General features: G+C 36.4%; 1 protein-coding gene across 3 annotated transcripts in view; it reads right to left on the reverse strand.

Annotated features, from left to right (window-relative positions):
* The window catches only part of ARHGEF26 (Rho guanine nucleotide exchange factor 26), a 504,613-nt gene that overhangs the window by 211,460 nt on the left and 267,356 nt on the right, over positions 1 to 25,797 (reverse strand). For all 3 annotated transcript variants that reach the window (XR_008960675.1, XM_048216114.2, XM_057316046.1), the window contains exon 15: positions 10,842 to 10,910. Coding sequence is in view for 2 of the 3 variants with exons in the window: in XM_048216114.2 (XP_048072071.1) it covers positions 10,861 to 10,910 (50 nt within the window). In the remaining variant the exon portion in view is untranslated. The remainder of the gene's footprint in view (positions 1 to 10,841; positions 10,911 to 25,797) is intronic.

Genomic DNA, 25,797 nt, shown 5'->3' on the forward strand with positions numbered 1-25,797 from the left:
CCTTTGGGGAACCATGGGTAGTTCCATTGAACTGCATGGCAGTGAGCAAAGGCTGTAAACTGGTGACAAATGGGGCTGGGAAGGCCAAGGCCTTATAAGTCATGTTAAAGAGCTGGAAATTCATCTAAATATAATAATTAATTAAGAAGGCTTAAAAAAGAAAGTATTATAATCTTATGCACTTTTGAACAATTGTTCTGGCTGTACCATGGAGACTATTCTTAGAAAACGTAAGACCCGTAGGCAGGAAAATCTGTAAGGAGCCTCTAGCAATAGTTCAGACAAAAGGCAGTGGTGGCCTGAACTACAGTAGTGATGATAAGTACAGTGACAGATAAATTTGAGAGATATTTAAGAAGTCGACTTTGTAGGCCCTGGTGATTGTTTAGATGCCAGTAGAAAGGACAAGGAATAATCAGAACTTCTGGCTTGGGCAACTGAATAGGTGCTGTGCCATTTACTGAAAACTGAAAACTGAGGAAAAGATGCAGTTGTTATGTGTATTAGCCATTCCGCAGAAATTGGTATTTTCATCATAACATTTATAATTGTTTTAAATTACCTCCAGGTCCTTTACTTTGCCACCAATTACAAATAATATACATTTTACAGATGAAAAATTCAAGGCGTAAAGAAATTGAATGACTTGCCCTTGATCACATACATCATAAGTGGCAACATCAGGACTGGGGCAAGATCTTATGTTTCTAACACCATTGCTTATTGCACTCTGACTCCCTTCCCTGGAAGCTGCATTAACTCTTAAGAACCACAGGGATACTATCTTTAGTAGTATTATCAGTGATTACTAAATGATGTTCTGATGACCTGAAAGAGATGATACTGCTTTCCAAGCTATTCAATCCACTCATCCAGCAAGGCAATTTCAGCCTCCCAGAGCTTTATGTCTTTTCGGGGATCTTATTTTTAAAAAGAACAACCTTGAAATAGTCTTCCTACCTTTCCCTTAAAAGTATTCCACAACGACATTAGAAATAAGATATTTGTTTCAAAAGAAATAAACATTCAGAAGTAGGTCCTCATCAGATAATAAAATCATCATATTCTTATGATATTTACGTGGCAAAAATATCATGGAGTATATTTTCTGACTATAGGTAGATTATTTACCCTGGCTGCTTAATGAATTGTTTTATTTTCTACAACTGTTTTCCCTGTATTACTGTCTTAGCTTCAGAGAGGTTTTCTGAGACCAATATCCACTAACAAAAGCTGCTCTGCTGATACAAATAAAATAAAATGCAATTTTCTGAAGTTTTCAAAATACTATTGCTAATAAGTAATGAAAAGAATCTTCTCAATCTTAATTTTCTTCCATACATGTTTATTAAAATTTGGGACCTGCTACAAATTATTTATACCAAAATCTAGTGTAAGAAGATTCTGGAAAGATGGGACAACAACAAGCCATGACTTGCAAAATAAAAACAGACAGAGGAACCATAACCATACTAAATAAGCCATGGAGAACATTAGGTAACAGACTATCCTCATGAACCTCAAAATACAAAGTGGATGAAGACAAACAATAGCTACAAGACCTGATGGCATTAGCACTTGAGCAAGAGAAAGCAGAGGAAAGAAGTAGGGAATCTGATGGATCCCAGAATAAGAAAACCCCGAGAGAGCCAACAGCTAATCACCGGAAAGCACATCAAGCTGATCTGGAAACAAGAGTTAAAATCAGGAGAGGTTTTGTTCAATTCAGTATTGGATGAATAAAAAGATTCCATGAGGGGAAGTAAAGGGGTTGAGAAGTTTAGCCCCTAGAAACTGGGTACTCTTGAAATCAACTTGCCATGGCTCTTTTTTAGAAGAGAGTCCACACTGAGGACTACTTCCACTGCTGAAAGTAGTATCAAAATCAAGCAGGGTATGTGAAACAGAGATGAAGGAAATAGAAGGTCTAGGCAAAAGCGGGGAAAGGGAAGAGAACCAGGAAATCTCAGAAAGTAAGTTGCCGTCTTTTGGAAAGCTATGCAAAAACAAGAGATGAGAGAGCGCTGTGAAAGGAGAAAAGCTATTGGGGCAAAGACCCCTTCAAAAATCACAGGGAGACAAATTTCACATTAAAATGTGAATGATGAGGCTGGAAAGCTTGTCCAACTATACAGTGAAAAAGCTATCAAAAACTTGTTAGGTCATGTCAAAAGGACTCAGAAGCCTGCTTGGTCATTAAGCATTGAGCATCTTCTAACATCACAAAAAAGACATAAGCTGACGTTACATGCCTTCTAATGAAGGAATACACCAGGACCTGGAGTCTTGCCAAAGGGATCCAATCTGAGTTCAATCAATGGATTGAACTCCTGGTACCAGTTACCATTTTACAAGGACAGAGGTACATGATGATTTTGATCATGAAAAGGAAATCAGCCAAATCCACACAGTGGTAAACTTTACTAGTTGAATGTCCTGATTTTTTACGATATATGATGTAAGTGGGAGTTGGGGGACATAAAATGAAAAAACTGCAAATTAAAAGAGACTTTAAAAACATTTCAAGTAAAATTTTTAAAGAGGCAAGACAAAACTACACTTTCTAGGAATTCACACTTGGGTAACAAAGCCATAAAGAAAAGAAGGAAGTGGTTACTTTCAGAGTTAGGATAAATGCTTTCCAAGACTCTAAGTATTTAAATAACTTTTATAATGAAACCATGATTCATATGACCCACAGAGACCTCTGTGATTCAAGTTTTGAGATAATTCATTACCTGACATTTGAGAACCACATTAATGAGCAAGAACTTCCCCCACTGGTGATATCTTGCTTTGTGTTGACATTCCTACAACCTGGCATGTAGTAAAGAGTCAATAATATTCACTGAAATGATCATGGCTGCTTTTCAAGTTGCACATTTGGTTTTGAATTTTAAATCATCTTGAAATAGACACTTGTTCATTTGCCAGCCTCCATAAGACAACACAACTATGGTATCAGAAATTCGGCTCATTCTTTGTAATTTTACCATTAATCTGGGGGACAATTCTAACATTTGAGAAATAAGTATTAATATTGCTTTCTTGCATGAAAATTTCCATAGAAAAACAATATTAATTCATTTTAATATTTTAATCCCTTTAAACATATAAATAAGTAAGTAAAGGAATGGTAGGTAACATATAAATATAATACCCATGATACTAGACATTTAAAAATAATTTTTTTTAGTTGGAGAATAGGGAGTACAATAAGAGTAATCTTCCAGTTATCACCTGAAAAATGCACATCAAGATTTTATAAAGTAGAAAAACGATAACCAATATGAAACTTGCAAGAAAAATAATGTGTACTTATGGCTGGTTCGTTGTTAAAACCGTAGAATCTGTTTCAGGTATAGATTTGTTTTTGATTATGACCTGAGATCATCCTAGTAACTTTCATCATGGTTATTGAACTATTTTCTACACTTTTGTCTCTACTTTGTTCTTTCTCTTTAGAACTCTGATTTCATTTTTGAAAGTGTAAAATCTATCTCTACTTCCTGAATATGGCAATTACATTTAGATATTTTTTAAAGGAGAGCTATTTTGAGCTGTTACATTTACTTTTCAAAATCATTACCTTTGTCATGGACAGAGTAACTTCAGAATAGTCAGTCTCTAAAAAGTAACTGTCCTTGAGTTTTTTTCCTTGAGAATTCAAAGTCATTTTTATCCTATGCCCTAGATAATGTCTCCTGATCAATTCTATTTTGCTGTTTCTGGCATTATTTGTTTCTGAGATTTGACAAATTTATACCATCCCTTCTAGAAACAGCTTGGCAAATTAAAATAAAAAAATATATTTTAAATATATTTAAATAAAAAAATAATATTTTAAAGTTTAAAATCACAAACTTTTCCAGTCCTAAGTGCTAATTTTGCCAGGTAAGAAGTTTTTCATACCCTCATGTTTGTGACCACAGAATATCATCCCAGCAGACCTCAGTAAATAGTGGTCAATTCAGAATAGGCAATAAATTTACTAAATTTATAATTATTAGCATTAAAATTAAAGCTATTAATTTTACTCACCCATGAAAATTTTAGGTAAATCTGGAACTTAGGAACACACAGTGGTAATAGGTAGGTAATATATTTACTTTGTTTTAATACTTGGCATCATATAAACACAGGTGATGGAAGGGAGTTAATTCTGTACAGCATTAAAACATATCCAATGGAAAAAATAACTCAGAAGTTTAGTTTTCCCAATACAAATATACACAGTGATCAGAGAGGCAGAGGCCTATAGCCAACACTCATTTAAGGAGAGCATTTAGTACAATGGCACCCCTAACAATGATACAGAAAGAGGATTTTCAAGATGCTAAGACCCAGGGCTGCTTATTGGGGCCCTGCACAAATGTTTGACCAAAGAGGTAAAGAATGCTAAAATCCATCCCATGCTCTACTTGCCAATCTCCGCACCCTGGCTTGGGATGGCTTACCCCAATATGTATTATGATAGATAAGTTACCCCAGTATGTGTTCTGATAGATGAGCCATGCCTCCAAGCAACAGCATCCTCAGAGATGGGTCTTTTCCTACTGTCACAGAGGTAATGCACTTCTGCCCTAGAACCACTGAATTAAAATATACAGGAGTGGGCCCCCATCACTTTTTTTAAAAATTTAAATTCAATTTCCAACATATAGTACATTGTTGGTTTCAGATGTAGAGTTCAGTAATTCATCAGTGGCATATAACACTCAGTGCTCATCACCTCACGTGTCCTCCTTAATGCCTGTCACCCAGTTACCCCATGCCCTCGTTAATGCCCATGACCCAGTTACCCCATCCCTCTACCCACCACCCCTCCAGCAACCCTCAGTTTATTTCCTATAGTCAAGAGTCTCTCATGGTTTGTCTCTCTCTCTGATTTCTTCAGTCCCTTCAATAGCTCGGCTGGTAGAGCAAAGGACTGCAGGTGACTCCCCCATCACCTTTTATTTTTAAAATCTCCTGAAGGGGGCACCTGGGTGGCTCAGACAGTTAAGTAATGGACTCTTGATTTTGGCTCAGGTCATGATCTCAGGGCCGGGAGATTGAGTAGTCCCACATTGGGTTCCATGCTCAGCATGGAGTCTGCTTGAGTTTCTTGTCTTCTCCCTTTGCCCCTCCTCTCTTTCTCTCTCTCTTAAATAAATAAATAAATAAATAAATAAATAAATAAATAAAATTAAAAAAAAAATCTCCTGATGATTCCTAAGGACTTCCCATAGCTAAGAGAAATTTTAGAAATAGCACTACTTCTTATACCATATCTTTTCAATACACTGGAGTTAGTGTAGGGTGGCAACATAAATGAATGAATGAATATGTTCAGCTGAACCAGAAATCTTGTATTAGAGTGCTTTATCTTCATAATACATGGGTTAAATCTAGGCAGCACAAAATCAACCGAATGACAGTTAAAAAATTAAGTCATTCTACAACATGCTAGATATACATATTATTTAACAGATAATTTGATTTTCCACCCATGGATTATATAACAAATTGGTCATTCTGACACTGTATAGGGAAAACTTTAATCACAACTTACAGAAATTATAACACTGAGAGTAATATAATGTAAGAGAGAAAAAGGAAGACACATAAATTTTGGAATACTCATAAGCAGAAGGACTTGGGGGAACATTTTATTTACATAGTCTCAAAACTGAGATTGCTGGATCAAGGAAGATAAACAAGAAGGAAAAAAGAAAAGAAAAAAATTAAGGCTCAACTAATTTAATAAACTATGGCAAAATTAAGTAAGATAAGAGCATGGATGGATTTTTCCAGGGAATCATCAACAATGGCCATAGTTAGGCTTGTGCATAAACATATCCTACAAACAGTGGTAAAACAAGAGTCCTGAATGAGGTAATAGCATGGGGGAAAAAATGGTTTATAGTCGGACATTTCTTTAAAATTCCAGCTTCATCAGGTATACCTGTGTTAATCTTGTTAATTTCCTTCTTCAAGCTTCAGTTTATTCAACTACATGTCATAGGATTATGTGAGAAAGACACACAAAAATTGCCTAATAGTACAGAGTACAGAGCAAACACAAAGTAAATACTAACACTAAGCAATTGTCTTACTAATTTGCAAGATTGCTACTCCGTAACAGCATCAATCTCAAGAATACTGAGAGGGAAGCCAACTCCCTCTCTTCAGGAAAATCAGAGGCAGAGAAGATGATGCATGGAGGGTTGGGCATGGAAACTTCGCAAGCAGACAGTCAAGAAAAGAGGGCCCGATTTTAACGTCAAAATTTCAGTCGTAAGCTTAGAAACCTCCCTAAAATATTCACTTGCTTCTCACTCCTTTAAACTATAATTTCTGTTAGTGTATTTAAGATATTTTTTTTATTCTCTCGACTCTACCTTTTCTCTCTCTAGTTTATTTACTGTAGCGTCCCTCACTCTACAAATTCACCCACCTTGTGGAAACCCCCTATCCACTGACTTTACCACTGACCATAAACTCCTTTATGTTCTCACTTCTCTCTTTATCCAGCTGGGTATTGGGAATCCACTTCTGGTATCACTCTTTTATATAGGTTATTTATTTTCCTCGCTCCTCTCTCCCTTCACCCTTCTCTTTTGGAAACTCATAATTCTGTTTAATTCAACTCTTGACTTTTTCTGCAGTGTTGGGAGTGAGTAAAGATTTGGGTACTGTTCTGTTCTGTGCAGATGAACAGAGAAGGAGAAAGACACACAATTGTGGTCTACCTTGAAATCTGAAAATACAAGTGGGCATTCAGCACTACCCTGCAATCTAGCGGCATTCTCCCAGTAAATTAACTTTCTTCTTCTCTTGGAAAACTAATTCACACCTTCTCCTAAACTCAAATTTCCATTATCTCCTCCCTCCTTTCTCACTTTCTTGATGAACTTGAGATCTGTATCACTTAGAAAATTAGAAGCAATAGCACAAAATCCTCTCCAGTGACAAATATGCTCAACCCCCTGCTTCTGTAGCCATATACTCTGCCTTCCCTCCTGTTGCAATAGTATTCTTAACCTTGTGTCTGTGTGTGTGTGTGTGTGCCTGTGCATGCGTGTGTGTGCGCACATATGTGCCATGAGACCCTTTAGCAGTCTGGTGAAGCCTATGGATTCTTTTCAGAATAATGTTCTCAAATGCATAAAACACAATGCTGAGGAATACAAAGGAAACCAATTATATTAAAATTCAACTATCAAAATGTTAAAAACCTATTGTACAGTAATACATGTGTTTCCTTACTAATGTATTATACAAGATTATCTAGAAGTAGTCTAATAACTACCATATCTTAATATAGTGAGGAGAAAAATACTTAAGATATTTCCAACAGTTGTTTTGTGATTTGAAAATATCTATATTGGGGGCGCCTGGGTGGCACAGCGGTTAAGCGTCTGCCTTCGGCTCAGGGCGTGATCCCGGCGTTATGGGATCGAGCCCCACATCAGGCTCCTCTGCTATGAGCCTGCTTCTTCCTCTCCCACTCCCCCTGCTTGTGTTCCCTCTCTCGCTGGCTGTCTCTATCTCTGTCAAATAAATAAATAAATTTAAAAAAAAAAAAAAAAGAAAATATCTATATTGGTAGCCAAATCTGATATGTTGATTCATTATTGAAGGAAACATTAAATTTCAGTTAGAGATCAATAAAATAAACGTAGTTTTTTTGCCCATCTGAGCTCACAAAATTTCTGAATTCTTACCTATGGGCTTCTTGAAATCGGTGGATACCAAATTTTAAATTTCACTTATACAAAAGCTGACTATATATTGGGTGAAAAACAAATTTCAAGGGATTAAAATCTGACTCTAGTGAAGCTAAACCATAGAAATCAATAATAAAAAGACAACTTGCAAATATCTCTAGATTTGGAAATTAAGAAATACTAAATAACTCATGTGTCAAATAATGAATTAAAGTAAAAATTAGAAAAAATTTAAATCTAAATTATAATTGTAACAAAAGATGAAATACCCCAAATTTTTGTGATGTAGATAAAGAAGTGTTAAAGGACATTTATAGCCTTTAAATTCAAATACAAAAACAGAAAGGAAGGGTTGAAAATTAATAAACCAAGTATCCATCTCAAGAAGTAAGAAAAAGAAAAACAAAATAAACTCAAAGAAAATGGAAGAATGGTAGGAGTAGAAAATAATGAAATAAACAAACATACATTTAGAGGGAATCAACAAAGCCACAGACTGATTTTTTGAAAAGATTAACCTGTTCATAAAACTCTTGGAAGAATAATCAAGAAAAACAAAAGACAACACATATCACCCAAGGAACATCACTATAGATCCTACAAACATTAAAAATACATATGAGCATGTTATAAGCAACTTTACACTGATAAAATATTGAAAATTTAAGTGGTATGGACACAATTTTAATAAAGAATATTTACAATGTGAACAAAGAAGATACAAAAATGTGAATAGTCTTGTGATTATTAAGGAAATTAAATCCATAATTAAAAACCTCTTAAAGAAAACTTCAGGCCAAGATGGCACCTGGTGAATTTTTCCAAGCATTTAAAGAAGAGTTGTCCTCCATTTTACAAAAACCCTTAGAATATAAAGGGAAAAGTGAAAACTGTTTAACTTGTTTTGGCACCATAAACTTCATATCAAAATCTGACAAGAAAACAACAAGGAAAGAAAATTAAGTCCAACCCCACCCATGCACATAGACACAAAAATCCTAAACAAGATGTTAGCTAATCATATTCAATAAATACAAAATAAATAAAATATAATAATCAAGATGATAATAATCAAGGTTGTTTTAACACTTTAAAATAGCATAATTCACCACATTAACAAAATGAAGAGGAAACAAACGTGATCTCAGTAGATGTAGAAAAAAGTTTCATAAAATTTGACATCTATTTTAATAATTTAAAAATAGCAACTAGGAGCTTCTTTAATATGATTTTTTAAATGGACAACAAAAAATATCTACAAAACATAAAATTTATCTAAGTTAACGAATATAAGATATTCATAAAAGAACTTTTTTTTTTAGAATATCAGCAGCAACAATTTAGAAAATAACCTGTGCAAAGTAGTATCACTAAAGATAGCATCAACAAATATCAAATAAGCACCTTTGTTCCCATTTTCTGGTCAAGGGGAAGCCTAACGCACCCAAGGAGAAATGAACACAAGATGGAGGTGGAGTAGGAATGGCACTTAAAGCAGTGGTGGAAGGGAGGTTGGAGCTCTTTGATAAGGAAGTGCCATAGACTGTCTAACCAAACATGAGGAAGGATTGCAGCTGCTGCAAAGATGGTGGCAGCCCTATGGCAGTGCTTCTACCAACATTTTACGTTACATTTCAAACACTAGAAATAAAAATGAATTCAAGTTTAGGAAATCAATTTGCAGGATCAGAATTATACATAGCTGCATGTTCTATAAAATCTCCCAGAACAAAAGAAGCATTTTTTAAAATAAATGTTAGGTTTATTTAGGTATAACGTAGATACAGTAAAACTGATTCCTTCCTTTGTATATGAGTTTTGACAAACATGTTCAGTCATGTAACCAAGACTACAACCAAGATAGAGAGTATGGCTGTCTCCCTCAAATTTCTCTTGTGCCACTTTGTGGTCAATCTCCTCCTCTCTTCCCTAGCCTTTGGCAAGGATTATTGATGTTTCATAGTTTTAACTTTTACAGAGGGTCACATGCCTCTTTGCTTCCAGAAATATCTTTTAAATGAATATAGGTACTGGGCAGTGGGTGGCACAGTTGGTCAAGTATCCAACTCTTGATTTTAACTCAGGTCATGATCTCAGGGTCATGAGATTGAGCCCAGAACCCATGCTGGGCACAGAGCCTCCTTAAGAGTCTCTCTCTCCCTTTACCTCTGTCCCTCCTTCCACTCTAACAGCTCCCACAAGTGCAGTCATGGGCTCTCTCTATATATATTTAAAAAAATTTTTTTTTAAAGAATATAGCACTGGGATGCCTGGGTGGCTCAGTCAGTTAAGCGTCTGCCTTTGGCTCAGGTCATGATCTCAGGGTCCTGGGATCGAGTCCCTCATCGGGCTCTCTGCTCAGCAGAGAGCTTGCTTCTCCCTCTCCCTCTGCCCCTGCCACTTCCCCTGCTTGTGCTCTCTCTGTCTCTCTCTCACAAATAAATAAATAAAATCTTAAAAAAAACATAAAGAAAGAATATAGCATTAAGGAGGGCACATGAGGTGATGAGTACTGGGTGTTATACGCAACTAATGAATCACTGAACACTACATCAAAAGCTAATGATGTACTATACGTTGGCTAATTGAATTTAAAAAAAGAATATAAGTATTTATAAAACACTTCAAAATTTTCTCACTACAACAGCATTTTACTATAGAAATTTCTGATAACTTCATATTCTAAGTAAAACTTTGAGTAAAAATCCTATGCACAGTATAGTCATGTGTATTAAAACAGACAAAATATTAAATACAGATAAAAATACAGTGGTCCCCCCTTATCTGTGGAGAATATGTTCCAAGACCCCCAGCAGATGCCTGAAACTGCAGATAGTACCAAGTCCTATATATACTATGTTTTTTCCTATGCACACATACCTATGATAAAGTTTAATTTATAAATTAGGCATAATGAGAGACAAACAGTAATAACTACTGATAAAAATAGAACAATTATAACAATATACTGTAATTAAAGTTATGTGAATGTGGTCTTTCTCTCAAAATATCTTACTGTTCAGTATTCACCCTTCTTGTGATGATGCGAGATGATAAAATGCCGATGTGATGAGATAAAGAGAGGTGAATGATGCAGGCAGTGTGACTGAGCGTTAGGTTACTACTGACCTTCTGACGATTCGATTCATCAGGAGGATCGTCTGCTTTTAGACTGTGGTTGACTGCTGGTAACTGAAACTGCAGAAAACAAAACCACAGATAAGTGGGAACTATGATATATGAAAATAAAGTTTAAAAGCATTTATATAGTCTCTTCTATGTGCCAGATACTTTTCTAAATACTTTAACGTGTATTAAGCCATTTCATCCCTAACTATTTTTTTAAGATTTATTTATTTATTTTAAAAAGAGAGAGAGTGAGCAAGGGGAAGGGGGGGAGCAGAGGAAAATGGAGAGAGAACCCCAAGCAGACTCCCCACTGAGCAGGGAGCCCAAGGCAGGACTCAACCTCAGGACCCTGAGATCATGACCTGAGTAAAAATCAAGTGTTGGTCATATTTAACTGACTGAGCCACCCAGGCGACCCCATCCCCAACTCTTATAAGTATTTTTACACATAACTCATTTAATCCAACAACACTATTAGGAAGCTATTATAATCCAAACTTTATGGATGAGGAAATTGGGGCTCAAATTTGCCCAAGGCAAATTTACCAAATGACTGGTACGTGGCAGAACCGCTTGACAGACAAGTTGGTTCTATATTTGGTCTCTAAAAACAAAGTGAAAAAAAACCCCAAAAACTGAAGAAAAGAGAATATAAAGTTCAACCAAAATAGATTGGGTTATAATACCCCGGAGACAGCATCTATGTATATACACTAGTAAATTAGATTAATCACGTCAGCACACTGTATATGGAAAGGAACTTGCAGCCATCACATCAAATTCCCTCACTTGATCGCTGGGGAAACGGAGGTCCAGAGACAAATAAAAGTTTGTCCAGTATTACTAAGCCAATTTATGGCAGTAAAATACAGGCATTCTCTTCTACACTCTTTCAAAATATCCTTAATCACTTTGAAGTAGATACTCCATGCTAGTTGCCTGTCATGTACAGGGCCCTCTTCTGAAAACCCTCAAGTGTCTTCATTCTCACAGACCCATTCTGAACAAAGTTACATGAGATATGTTACACAGAGGTGATTGTGGCTTATTCCACATGGCCTTGCTAGTTCAGGATCTTTGCATGACCAAAGGGGCCTGTGAGGTGTTTATTACAAGAGCTGTACCCTATAGGGTTACTGAAGAGTAACTGGAATATCTCAGGGGGACTTTAAATGAGAGAAACAGACATAGTTGACAGGTACAAATGCAGAGGGAAACAGAAAAAGCAGAAGTCTGGAGACACTAAATTCTCTTGAGTAAGCCAAGGACTTGAGATCAAAATAAGAACTGGTATCAGAATAAAACGAAATAGGAATATGGAAGCAAAGTTGAAGGAACCAAGTACTAGCCCTAGACTGCCCTACGGTAAAACACACCGACTTTGTTACTAGGCCAGGGTGCTTAAAGTACGGACACAGTCGAGCAGCATCAGAATCACTTGAGAACTGGTTGGAAGTGCAGATTCTCAGGGCTCACATGGATTTACTCAATCGAAAATGGGGCGGGGTCCAGCAAACTGTGTTTGTAATAAGCACCCCAGATGATTCTGATGTACCATAAAGTTCAAGAACCATAGCGCTAAGTCAGCGACTATACCCTGAACGGTAGTCTGAATGACATTCCATTTCCTTACTTTCTGACTTCCCCTAAATCCTTTAAAATAACATCTTGCGTCCTGGAGTCACCCTGCAGTTTTTGTTCCTTGCAGCGATCTAATTAACACTCACCTTCAAGTGTTAGAGAACTGTATATAATTAATCTTAATGAATTGTTTGAGCTTTAATTATTCAAATTATGCTACTCTTTTGCATATTAATTTCTTCTTTCATTCATTAATTAATTCAGTAAATATTTATTGATTGCTTGCCATGCGCTAGACAGTACACAGCAGTGAACACACAAAAATTCCTGCCTTCACAGAACCTGGACTATGGGGAGAAGAAACAGAAAATAAACAGATAAATAAACCAAATAGATGAGATAAGCTATGGGAAAAAATGAAGCAGAGGGTAAGGGATAGGGAGTGGAGAGCAGGTTTTATGATTTTAAAAAGGGTGGACAGGAGAGCATCTCTAAGGTGACATTTGAGCAAACACCTGAGGGCTATATGGGAGTAAGCCTTGTGGATATTTGGGGGAAAAAATATTTTAGAGGCTTGTAGGAATAGCAAGGAGGCCGGCATGGCTGGAGCTAAAGGAGTGATGAGAGGTGCAGCAGATAGAAAGCCTGAGAGACTAAAAGGAGGCTAGACGGCTTAAGAGTTTATAAGTGATTGTAAAGATTTGGGGTTCATTCATTAGTTTTGTAAGGCATGGATATGTATTTCCCTAGTCACATAAACTTTGGGGTTCTTTATTTGATAGGAATAAACTGCCTCACTTGTTAACCAACATGCAAAGTATGTTGGCACCATTTGGGAAGGCCAGATTGACCTAGTAGTTTTACGATCATAATTCCTGGCTGGCTCTGGAAAGAGTAATACCAACAGAGGGGTCTAAACCACTCGAAAAGGGAGAATCAAAAAATAAATCTCTTCTACTGATCTGGAGATAGATGAATTCTGTGCAGCATTTTGAATAAAGTGACCTTTTCAGAGGTGAAAATGACTCTACAGAGAAAACAATTCTCTTTGGGATAGTTCATCTTTAGGTTGGGAGGATGCATGTGGTACTTTCTGAAACCTTTTGCTGCCAAGCACATAGAAAGTTACATGAAAATGTTCAGCTCGACACATCTCTAAGACCTAAATGCATTTGAACAGATGTACCTAGAGACAGGAGTGATTGTAAATAGCACATTCCTTCATTGTACATGTTCCGTACTTTGGGGGGTCAGCAATGAACACACAGACAGCAGGCCCAGCCATGTGGAGCTCACACTATAGGATAAGGAGGCAGAAAACAACACATAAACCATAAGTAGGCAAATTTCAGGTAATCACAAGTGATATGAAAAGGGAAGCAGGGCAAAGAGTGACTTGTAGAGGTTGTGGATTTCTACTTTAGATTAACTGGTCAGGGAAGCCCTTTCTGAAGAGATGACATTTACGTTAAAACCTAAAGGATGGGGGCGCCTGGGTGGCTCAGTCATTAAGCCTCTGCCTTCAGCCCAGGGGCGTGATCCCAGGTTGCTGGGATCGAGCCCCGCATCGGGCCGCCTGCTCCGCTGGGAGCCTGCTTCTTCCTCTCCCACTCCCCCTGCTTGTGTTCTCTCTCTTGCTGGCTGTGTCTCTCTCTGTCAAATAAATAAATAAAATCTTAAAAACAAAATAAGACAAAACAAAAACCTAAAGGATGAGAAGCCAGCCTTGCAAAGATCTGGGGGCCAAGAACAATTTGAATGGTTTATGGTCCACAATAATCCTTAACACTTATATTGTGATCTGTGGCTTTCACTTCTGTTTCATCTACACTGATATGATTTTTTTTATCCTCACAATATTACTGTAGACAATGTACAGTTGATATTATTTGGCCTATTTTGCAGATGAGAAACTAGGTTTCAGAGAGGTCTAAGGGCTTGCCAAAGACAGGATCAGTAGATGGGCCTTGGCAGGCGTTGCTTCCTGACCCAGTTTGTCACTACTGTGATTCTAAAGAAAATGAATATTCTCAAGTTGAGTAACACCAATGTTACATAGAGGACAAAAAACAAGAACAAAATTACATTTAGGTTTCAGTTATTTGTAAAAGATAAAAGCTAAGTAATTTTTTAACTACATTTTTTAACTGCTCTTTATTTTTCATTTAAGAGTTTTAGTTTTGGTCATCTAGGTTTGAGGGGTGATAGTCTTTTCTTAAACTGCCTTAATTTGAGGGTGCCTGGGTGGCTCAGTAAATTAAATATCTGCCTTCAGCTTAGGTCATGATCCCAGGGTCCTGGGATCAAGCCCCATTTTGGGCTCCCTCCTCAGTGGGGAGTCTGCTTCTCCCTCTCCCCCTCCCTTAATACATGCTCTCTCTTGATCTCTCCATCTCTCTGAAATGAATAAATAAAATCTTAAAAAAATAAATAAACTGCCTTAATTTGCATTTCCTTCTAATTTAAAAAATAGGTACTTAAATATTATGTACTAGATGCTGAAGGATTTAATAAGATTTAAAAAAACAAAGATATAACCTATACAAATTTCTGCTACATTTTGACCTCACGTATTCCTTATATGGATGGATTTTCAGAATAAATCCATGCGCAGTTTCCAAATGTAGGGTTACCAGGGCAAGAATATATTTGACCAAAGGAGTTAAAATGTTTTGAAAAATATAAATATTATACTCTATCATTGATATTAGTATTAAGATCTGTGCAATGGTAAGCTTTTCTTCAAGTCCTAGAGGACCTATATCACAGGGAAGACCATATTTTTCTGAGGACTCTTTTGTTCCCTGGCATTCTGACATCAGCAGTATAAATAACAAGATTTTTTTCTAGCTATTCTAGAAATGCGTAATTCTCTTTGTCATTTTACAATGATAAATTTCAGGGAATAAATTTAAGAAATATTCTTGTCATCTTTTCGTGAGATGGAGAAATTCTTTCTTTGTCTCATGGATTTCAGAGGACTACAATTTTAAGTTCAGCTACTATGCACCACAATTAAGTGAGAAATATTTCTAAAATTTACTGAAACATAATATTTTGAAATTATAGGATAAAACGTTATCTCATTTAACATTAAAGCTGATTTTACCACAGTGCTCTATACCAGTACATGATAGGCTGTTTGAAAGTCACAGCACATGGCAGGAAAACAGAGGGATAATGACAAACATTGGTAGCGCTAAAGTCAAACAGTAGATGCAAGTTTTGCTAATAAGAGTATTACAATAAGAGAGAGTATGTGCCGGCAGTTGCAGTATACCCAGGTGCCAGGCTAAACACTCCGCTTACTCTATCTTATTTAATTCTAACAACAATTCTATAACATAGGGACTTAGAGAATATTGCATCGATTTTATATATGAAAAAACTGACTTGCAAAAGATTGAGCAACTTGCCCAAGATCACATATTTATTGTAATTGTATAGGAATTCTGTTAAGCATATATGGCACATTTATATACTAGTGCAGCATTGGTATCCTACAGGCTCTGTGTTACCAAATCAACATCTCACAAAGTGAACTCCACAGAGTATAAGATCCTCAAAATGCACTTGCTATTTTAACAATGAAAAATATTCCAGACAAGAAAGTAAGAATTATCCTGGATTAAACAAAATTAAACTGGTTCCTTTACTGTAAAATCTGTGAATTATGAATCTATCAAAGCAAGACATATTGTGCAGAGTTTCAGAAATTTGTCTGACCATGAAGACCAATGATCAAAGAGCATCTCATAGTCCCAGAATTTTTTAGAAGTCATTTGAAGAACTGCTGACCCAAAATTAAAAAAGCAAGTTCTTATGCCTGGTTTCAAGGTCATTATTATTTGGCTGCATCCTATTCTGATCAACCTTATTTCCCAAAACTCTCCTTAATAAATCCTTCATTAAACCTCTCTCTTTACTCTATCCCAAATGTGCTACACTTATTAATGCTTTTTTCAGTCACTAAATATTTATTGAACATCTATTATATATAATGCACTATGAAACACAATCCTTGCTTTCCAGTGAGAGAGACAGATAAACAGATGGGATTTGTGCATAAAAAGGAGTGCTCTGCTGTTGGTAGGAATGCAAACTGGTATAGTCACTCTGGAAAACAGTATGTAAGTTCCTCAAAAAGTTAAAAAGAAAACTACCCTACAACTTGGCAATTGTACTACTAGGTATTTATCCAAAGGACACAGAAGTGATGATTTGGAGGGCCACATACACCCCAATGTTTATAGCAGCACTATCGACAATAGCCAAACTACAGAAAGAGCCCAAATGTCCATCAACTGAAAAATGGATAAAGAAGATATCTATATATATAGATATACACACAGTGGAATATTACTCAGCAGCCATCAAAAAGAATGAAATCTTGCCATTTGCAACAACATGGATGGAACTAGAGTGTGTTATGTTAAGCAAAATAAGTCTGAGAAAGACAAATATATAATTTTGCTCATATGTGGAATTTAAGAAACAAAACAGATGAACATAAAGGGAGGGAAGGAAAAATAAAATAAGATAAAAAAGAGAGGGAAGCAAACCATAAGAGACTCTACAGTTAAGAGAACAAACTGAGGGTTGCTGGAGGGGAGGAGGGAAGGGGGTGGGCTAAATGGGTGCATTAAAGAGGGCACTTGCTGGGATGAGCAGTGGGTATTAAATATAAGTGATGAATCACTAAATTCTACTCCTGAAACCAATACTACCCTATATGTTAACTAACTTGAATTAAAAAAAAAAAAAAAAAAAGGAGTGCTCTGATGGAGGTGAATACTGGATTCAACAGAAAGCACAGGCAAACATCTAGCCCAGCCTTGAGAAGGCTTCTCAGAAGAGGTATCATCAGAAATGAAGAAAGATGAGTGAGTGAGCAAGGTGGGGATAGCAGGAAACATTGCAAGCCAAGGGCATATGCAGAGAAATGAGAAAGACCATGTAGGATTGGGTACCATCAAATTGATCATATGGCAGTAATGTAATCTAAGGGGGCAGAGTGCGGAGCAATAGGTTGGACAGATAGTATGCTGGTCCCGGCATACCTTCCTAAAGAATTTAGATTTTATTCTATTGTATAGACAAGAGATTGGCAAAACCTTTTCTGTAGAGTTTAAGAGTAAAAATGTAAGGTTTTGTGGGCCATATGGTCTCTCAACTATTTAAGTGTAGTGTAAACATAGTCATAGACAATAGGTAAACAAATGGATGTGCCTGTGTTCCAGTAAAACGTTATTAAAAAGCAGATGGTAGGCTAGATTTGGTCAATGGGCTGTAGTCTGCCTCATCCCCAACCCCTCTATCTTGAACCTTGTTTCTCAAAGTTTCATCTGAGGTCCAGCAGGAGCAACAGGAAACTTGTTAGAAATGCAGAATCTCAGACTGCACTGCACACCTACTGAATCTGAATCATTTAATTGTACGTGCATGTTCAAGTTTGAGAAGCACAACTGGTAAACACTGAATGCTTTTAGTATTTATTTATTATTTTTTTAACATTGAATGGTTTTAAGCATAAAAATGATATAATCAGCTTTGTTCCAGCTGTAATGTGAATCTTTGGTTTGGTCAATGTGAATATTCTCCATCTAATATTTTCCGTATCTGCAAACCCTCAATATTGTTCAAGCCCCAGTGTGAATCTATCCTACTTATAAAACCATTTGCATCCAACCTGATATGATCACTTCCTTCTCTGATATCTTAGAGCACAAAAACATGTTTTATCACTTCATTGTTTCTGTGAATTTTCATAGGTCATAATCTGCTCAAGAATAAGAACTATATCCATATATCTGTATTTCCCACAAAACCTAACAAAAAAATTTATGGAGTAAAAAATGTATTCCAAAAGAATGTGTTAGTTTAATAACCGGTGTTGATAACTCAGACTAGGGATACAGAGTTGTTAACTGTAGCACTGGTATTGCCTTAGCACTGGAATACGGTTTCATATTCCACAGAAAGCAGCTATCATTGGGCTGGGAAATTCTCTAAAAAGTATACCTCTAAGCCATGAGTACTCTTAGATGCAAGAAAGCTGGGTCAGAGGAACCGTATGATTCAGAACATACTCATCAGAAGTTTTGGCAGAGGAAATCAACTCTGAACAAGGGTATCATCTTTGGATATTTCTTTAACTCTTAAAAGTCTGATCTTCAGAAACATCCATCAAAACTTTGTTTCACTATGTCAAGGGGCCTGTGCAATTCCAAATCAAGGCCCTAAAGCATTCCAGTGTCACCTCATTTTCTCCTGGTTGGTGAAGGGGTGTTGGTGGTTAAGTTGACCCTGAAGGCCTCATTCACACAACTTTGGGTCACTCTACATAAAAATGAACATGAACTTTTAGTTCTTCAGGCAAACCTCTACACTGGAATACTCCATACTTAGGGCACTTGCTAACTCCCTATCTCTGGTCAGATAAAGACTACATTCTGGGAAAATTTACCAGAACCAGGGTTCTGGGGCCAGGACCAGGGATGGAGTAGAATAATGCTGCTCCATGGGCTGTAGAACATAGAACCCAAGAGGAAGAACTAAAAGAGAGATCATTTAAAGGTAAAACAAGAATCAGAATGACTCTCCTGTCCAGTACAAAAAATCTGGATAGTTACAGAAGAATGTGGAACCATAGAGCAGAACAAACACATGACTAAGGGAAAGTGGAAGGCAGAGCCAGGAGTGATTCTCAGAGATATGGGAATATAACTATAAGACTTTAAGGGGTGCCAGAAACCTTTCTTGTGGAAGAGAAGCTGTTACAAACACACAGCATTTTGGAACAACAGGAGTTTGGTCTAAGTTGAATATAGTTCATCTAGTTCTATACAGCAGAAGATGAAGAAGAGGATAAATGTCACTCTATTTAACCCCTAGTTTCCTCTATATAATGACTATCACAATATTTTTAAAAAGCCTTTCATGAATGATTTTGGGAAGATTTAGATTCATTAACTTTTAAAAGGAGACAGCTTTAAAGTCCCTTTTCTGGCCAAGTAAGACCTTCCTCATGCTCATATAGAATGAAGATTGACACATAGAGAAATCCCAACAGAATTGAGATCTGGCAGCCACAGTTCAATTTAATGACTAAATATTATCAGGTTTTCTTCAAAGAAATGCCATTAGGGAGGCATTAGAAAAGCAATGGTTTAGCATTTCAGAAACTGTCTATGAAGATGGTACCATAAATTATAGTAATGGAATAAAAATTAACTTCGAGCACTTATAATATACTAAATCTCAGCACTCCATAAAGATGATTTCATTGTTTTATCACAGAACCCTTTTAAGTGACAATGTACTCCCTATTTTATAGATGAGGAAACGGAGGTACCAAGTGGCAGGTTCACACAGAGTCAATCTGACCCTCTGCTTTTAGCCAACACATAGAATGGTACCCCACCATGCTATGTACTCAACAGCCTATAGACTCCTGTCTTCTTAAGTGATTATTTGTTCAATGTAAAAGAACATCATCAATGGCACAAAAGATTGTTCAAGACATTCCCATTTTATGAATAGTTTCATTGAACTAAAATACTTTTAGGTAAATTTACAAACTTTACAAATATCAATGAGCTTTTTTCTCACAAATCAGCCTTAGTTCTGAAACTCATAAGTTAGTTTGTTTTTGTGTTTATAATGCAGATAGGCCTAAATGTTTCTCTAAATATAACATATTTCCATCAATTATCTTTAGATATCTTCCTGGAAAAAACAAACTTAAAAAGTCTAATAATACTGAATTTAATTAGCATGCAATGATTTACTGAACATTTCAGCATTTTAGCCCACAGTTTCTATGTGAATATTTAAGACTGGAATATGACAAACCTCAATGAAAAATAAAGATGAAGGTACTGAAAATATAGCAACTAATTGATCTAAAGAAGCTCATTTTGAACAGAATGAAAATGTTTTATTCCCTATAGAAGTCTATAGGGAAAATGGTTAAGAAAATATATTAAACTGACTTTATTAAAGAAAGTGACTATTTTTAATTAATTTATTTTTTTAGATGGGGGGTGGGGTGGGCAGAGAGGAAGAGAGAGAATCAAGACAGCTCCACACCCAACACGGAACCTGACACAGGGTTTACTCTCACAACCTGAAATGATGACCTGAGCCAAAATCAAGAGTCTGATGCTCAACCGACTGAGCCACCCAGGCACCCCAGAAAGTGACTATTTTTAGCAGTATATGTAAGTTTACTTAAGTCATCCTTAAAAAACATAGAAACTGCAAAATTCTGTGTACCTATTCTGAGTTACAGATCTTGCTTGGAATAAAAAAAAAAAACTACTTTAAGACAGCTCATTGTCTTATTCCTTTCAAATCACTCTTCTTAATTGTATAATCCATCTTTTGCAAACTGTTTTATTTCCATAAACTCTGTGTAAGAGAAATATGGATCACTTAATAAAAACTTTTACTGTAAGTATGTTTAAAAGTCCTTGGAATATTCTGAGCTTTCATGATGAATAAACTAAGTTATTATGTATAAATTATGTCATTGGTATTTGTTCTTTTACACACATTATCAAAGAAACTGTGTGATACATATTGCTATCTCCATTTTATAGATGAGAAAGCTAAGTGATTTACTCAAGGTCACATAGCTAGTAAATAAAACTCAAATTACCATTTGATTATTTTTCTTCATATCCCAAATATATCCACATTCTTATTGACATCAAGAAGAAATCTTTGTATCAAATAGATCTACAAGACTCTAGAGTAAAATGAGAACGAAGTCAGAAGAAATGGTAATGATTATAATGATGTTGATGCTATTTAAAAGCTTATTACATGCTAGTCATTATGTTAAGCATTTTATATGCATGATTTCATTTAATCTTAAGAATATCATATGAAATAAGTAGTTTGACTATCTCCATTTTATAAATAACAGAGACAAAAAAAGTTAAGAAACTTGTCTCACTCCAAAATTAAATATCTTAATCTCCCCAGAATCAGTCATGAAAATGTACAGGAAGATTTGTCAAATTAATTTTATATAGTACATTATAAACCTATTAAATTTATGGTTATGAAGCTTAATAATAATAGAAAATGTTTGTGATATGATAGAGTTGGAAGTAGGGTATACATATCTAATTATACTACATTATTATAACTATATGAAAGCAGGCTTAATTGAAGGACTAGAAGTAGAAATATATATGGTTGGAAGAATTCTAAAATGATCTCCAATGACCCATGCCCTTGGTTAAACTATGAATAGGACAGAATTTCACTCCTATGGTTGTATTATGTTATATGACAAAGGGATTTTTGCAAATGTAATTGAGGTTCCTAATCAGTTCAGTTTATCAAAAGGAAGACTATTCAAATTCATTATAATCAGATCAGCTCTTAAAAGGGGGTCTCGATACAGAAGAGTTTTCCTGATGGTCCGGAAAAAGCAAACATCTGTGTTGTGAACTGCCTGTGGAAGCCAAGTGGCAAGAACTGTGGGCAGCCTCCAGTAGCTGAGAATGGTTTCTGGATAACAGCTAGTAAGAAAATGGGAATCTTCATCACAGAGCTATAGGGAACTGAATTCTGACAACAACCTTAAAGAGCTTGGAAGAGGACCTTGAACCCAAAATTAGAATTGTAGCCTGGGACAAAACCTTGATTATAGCCTTCTAAGACATGAAGAGAGAGCAGCTAAATTGTCCCCAGACCCAAAACTGTACTTCAGTTTTCTTAATCTATAAATGGGGTTTAAAACAGTGTCTAACTCATAGTGTTGTAAGGTTAATTAATTGATTCATGTGAATTGCTTGAAAGAATGGGTTTGAATTATATATTGTTATGCAGCAAAATATATCTAAACTTAGTAGTTTAAAAACAACAACTATTTATCATCTCACAGTTTCCAGGTGAGGAATCCATATGTAGTTATCTAGATCCTTTAGCTCAGGGTCTGTTCAAAGGCTGCAATCAAGGTGTAGGCCAGAGCTGGAGTAAAGGCTTGACTGGGGAAGAATCAGCTGTCAAGTTCACTCATGTGGTTGTTGGCAAGATTAGGTTCCTCTCAGACTGTTGAACTGAATAACTTAGTTCATTCTGGCTGTTGGTTGGAGGCTACCCATAGTTCCTTGTTATATGAGCTCCACAGAGCAGCTCACAACATGGTAGCTTGCTTCATCAGAGAGAAGAAGCAACAGAGTGTGAACACAGTGGAAGTGACGTTCTCTTTGTAACCTAATCTCAGAAGTGACAGTCAAACACATTTGCTGTATTCTGTTCATTAGAAGCATGTTACAAAGTCCAACCCACAGTTAAAGGGGGGATTACACAAGCACATGAATGGCAGCAGGCAGGAAACATTAAAAGGCATCTTAGAAGGCTGATGCCTGAAATAGTAGTTCTCAATGGTATCATTGAGTGCTTTTTAAGAATAAGCTAAACACAAAAATAATAATTGCAAGATAGCCTTAATGAATGTTTATTGAGTACTGTGTGATAGACACTATTTTAAAAAGTTAAGATACAAAGATGAAAGGGGCATGGATTCTTATCTTTCAGAGAGTTCAAAGTCTAATGGGGGAGAAAAACTCCCATTTAATGTGATGGAAATAGCTATAAAATTCAGTGGGGTTACAAAGAAAAGGGTAAATGGTCATCTTAAGGAATGAAGTGATGCTTGACTTAAGTCTTGAACAATAAGTATGTGTTGACAAAATTGGGAAAGATCCTTCTAAGAAAGACAAAGATATGGATAATGACAAGAAGGGGCAAAAAAGCACAACACATTTGGGGAAATACTGGTTGCCAATATGACTGGAGAGTAATAATAAGCAAGTGTACAAGGAAAACACAGATTTCCAAATGACAATTTTTTCTAGATGAAAGAATTATGGTTTAGCTCTGAATGTGAAATATGAAGACTTAGAGGTGGGGTGTCCAAGTGTAGAAGCTGAGGAGGCACTCACATATAGGTATCTAACTGAAGGGGGATATATCTGACCTGGAGAGGTAGACTTCAGCATCGTCAGAAATCAGGTGTTAATTGAAATCCTAGGAATAGATTAAGTCACCTGGAGAAAGTTTATAGCATAATTAAAGAGTAAGCCTGTAGTAGGAACCTTAGGAAATCAATATTTAAGATGGAGGATAAGAGCACAAGAAAGAAAAAGATTAGTCAGAGGGGTAGAAAAAATCAGGAAAGAATGAAGTCTTAGAAGTTAATTAAGTAAATATATTCAAGAAATGGAAAGTGGTCAACAATGTCAAATGACACAGAGAGGTCAAGTAAGAGTGACCAGGTAAAATGTGGATGGTCAAAAGAAATCCACTCAGTAGGCAAGAAGAAAAAGGTCAATTATCAATTCACACCAAAATTCTTACATCCATCAACTCTCTATGATCACTTTTTCTAAAGACCTATGTATTTATTTTAGAGAGAGCGACAGAGCCGGCGAGTGGGGGGAGGAGGAGAGGGAAAGAACTAAGGAAAGAAGCAGACTCCCTGCTGAGCATGAAGCCCAATGCAAGGCTCTATCTCAGGACCCTGAGGTCATAATCTGAGCCAAAATCAAGAGTCAGTTGCTTAACCTACTGAGCCACCCAGGTGCCTCTATGACCACTATTTTTATTCTTAGTTTCCAAATGTATGCACTGAACTAGTAACTTGCCAAATATCACACAGCTAGTGGGTGGTGGAGCCAACACTTAATTTCACAGTTTATAGATACCAAAGCCTGTTTTTGAACTCTAAACATAAAGTTTGGGTAAAGTTATTACAGTGGTGATGGTGCCTCCCAAAATGATATGTTTACATCCTTATTCTTGGGACCTGTGAATATTACCTTATTTGGAAAAATCATCTTTGCAGATGTACTTAAGAATCTCAAAATGAGAACATTCTGGATTATCCAGTAGGCCTCAAATCTAATGACAACTTCTTTTTTTTTTTTTTAAGATTTTATTTATTTATTTGAGAGAGAGAGAGAGAACAAGCAGGGGGAGCAGCAGGAAGACGGAGAGGGAGAAGCAGGCTCCCTGCTTAGCAGAGAGCCTAACACAGGCTTGATCCCAGGACCCTGGGATCATGACCCGAGCCCAAGGCAGAGGCTTAACCTACTGAGCCACCTTGGTACCCCATGACAACTGTTCTTAAAAGAAACACAAAGAGGAGAGAGACACAGAGAGAAGAGGCAGCCATGTGAAGACAGAGGCAGAAGTTGGAGGGATGCAGTAACAAGCCAAGGAATGCCTGGGGACACCAGCATCTGGAAGAGACGAGGAAAGATTCTCACCTAGAAGCTTTAGCAGGGAGCACAGCCCAGCATGCATTTTGATTTCAGAATGGTGAGAATAAATTTCTGTTGTTTTAGACCATCAAGTTTGTGGCAATTTGCTATTGCAGCCTTAGGAAACTAATGTAGTTGGTACCTTAGCTTGGACTACTATAAAAAGTACCAAAAATTAGGTGGCTTATCAATGACAGAAATTTATTTTCTCACAGTTTTGAAGGGTGGAAGTTTAAGAACATGGTGCCAGCATGGTCAGATTCTGGTGAGAGCCTTTTCCGAGACAATAGCCAGCCAACTTCACCTTTCATCCTCACATAGCAGAAACAGTGGAGAGCTCCTTGAGGACTATTTCACAAGGGCACTAATCCCATCCATCCAGCCTCTAACCTCATGACCTTATCACTTCCCAAAGGCCCTACCTCTTAATACTATCACACTTGTGGTGGGATTTCAACATATGTATTTTGTGAAAACAAACACATTCAGTTCAAAACAGTTGGTAATGGTATTTTTTGTTTGGTTTTTGCTTTTGTGTTGTTTTGGCCACATTTTAGAAGAAAGAATCATTCCCAGGAAAAAGGAATTTCACTAATCAAATGAACCATTTTAAAATAAAAACTTCTTGATTATTGCTATTTAAAAGACCATTACTATGCACATTCTTTAGAGAATCAAAAGTGCTTTTATCATTTGAACTTAATATCTATCATTGGTATAGCAAAACTTCATAATAAACCATCAGAACAATGGCTTTCAATTAAAGCTTTTGATAAATAACAAATGCTTCCAGAAAAGCAGAATGTTTTAAAAAGTATTTTAGTACTTTACAGGAATAATCAACTGCATCTTCTTAAATCAGATTTTTTTTTAAATTTTATTTATTTATTCGACAGAGCGAGAGAGGGAACACAAGCAGGGGAGGAAGAAGCAGGCTCATAGCGGAGGAGCCCGACGTGGGGCTCGATCCCATAACGCTGGGATCACGCCCTGAGCCGAAGGCAGAGGCTTAACCGCTGTGCTACCCAGGCGCCCCTAAATCAGATTTAATCAAAACTTTTCCAGAAAAATTATTTTACTCAACAATATTG

The sequence above is a fragment of the Ursus arctos genome, unplaced genomic scaffold, assembly GCF_023065955.2.
Source record: "Ursus arctos isolate Adak ecotype North America unplaced genomic scaffold, UrsArc2.0 scaffold_20, whole genome shotgun sequence".
Taxonomy (NCBI): Eukaryota; Metazoa; Chordata; class Mammalia; order Carnivora; family Ursidae; genus Ursus; species Ursus arctos.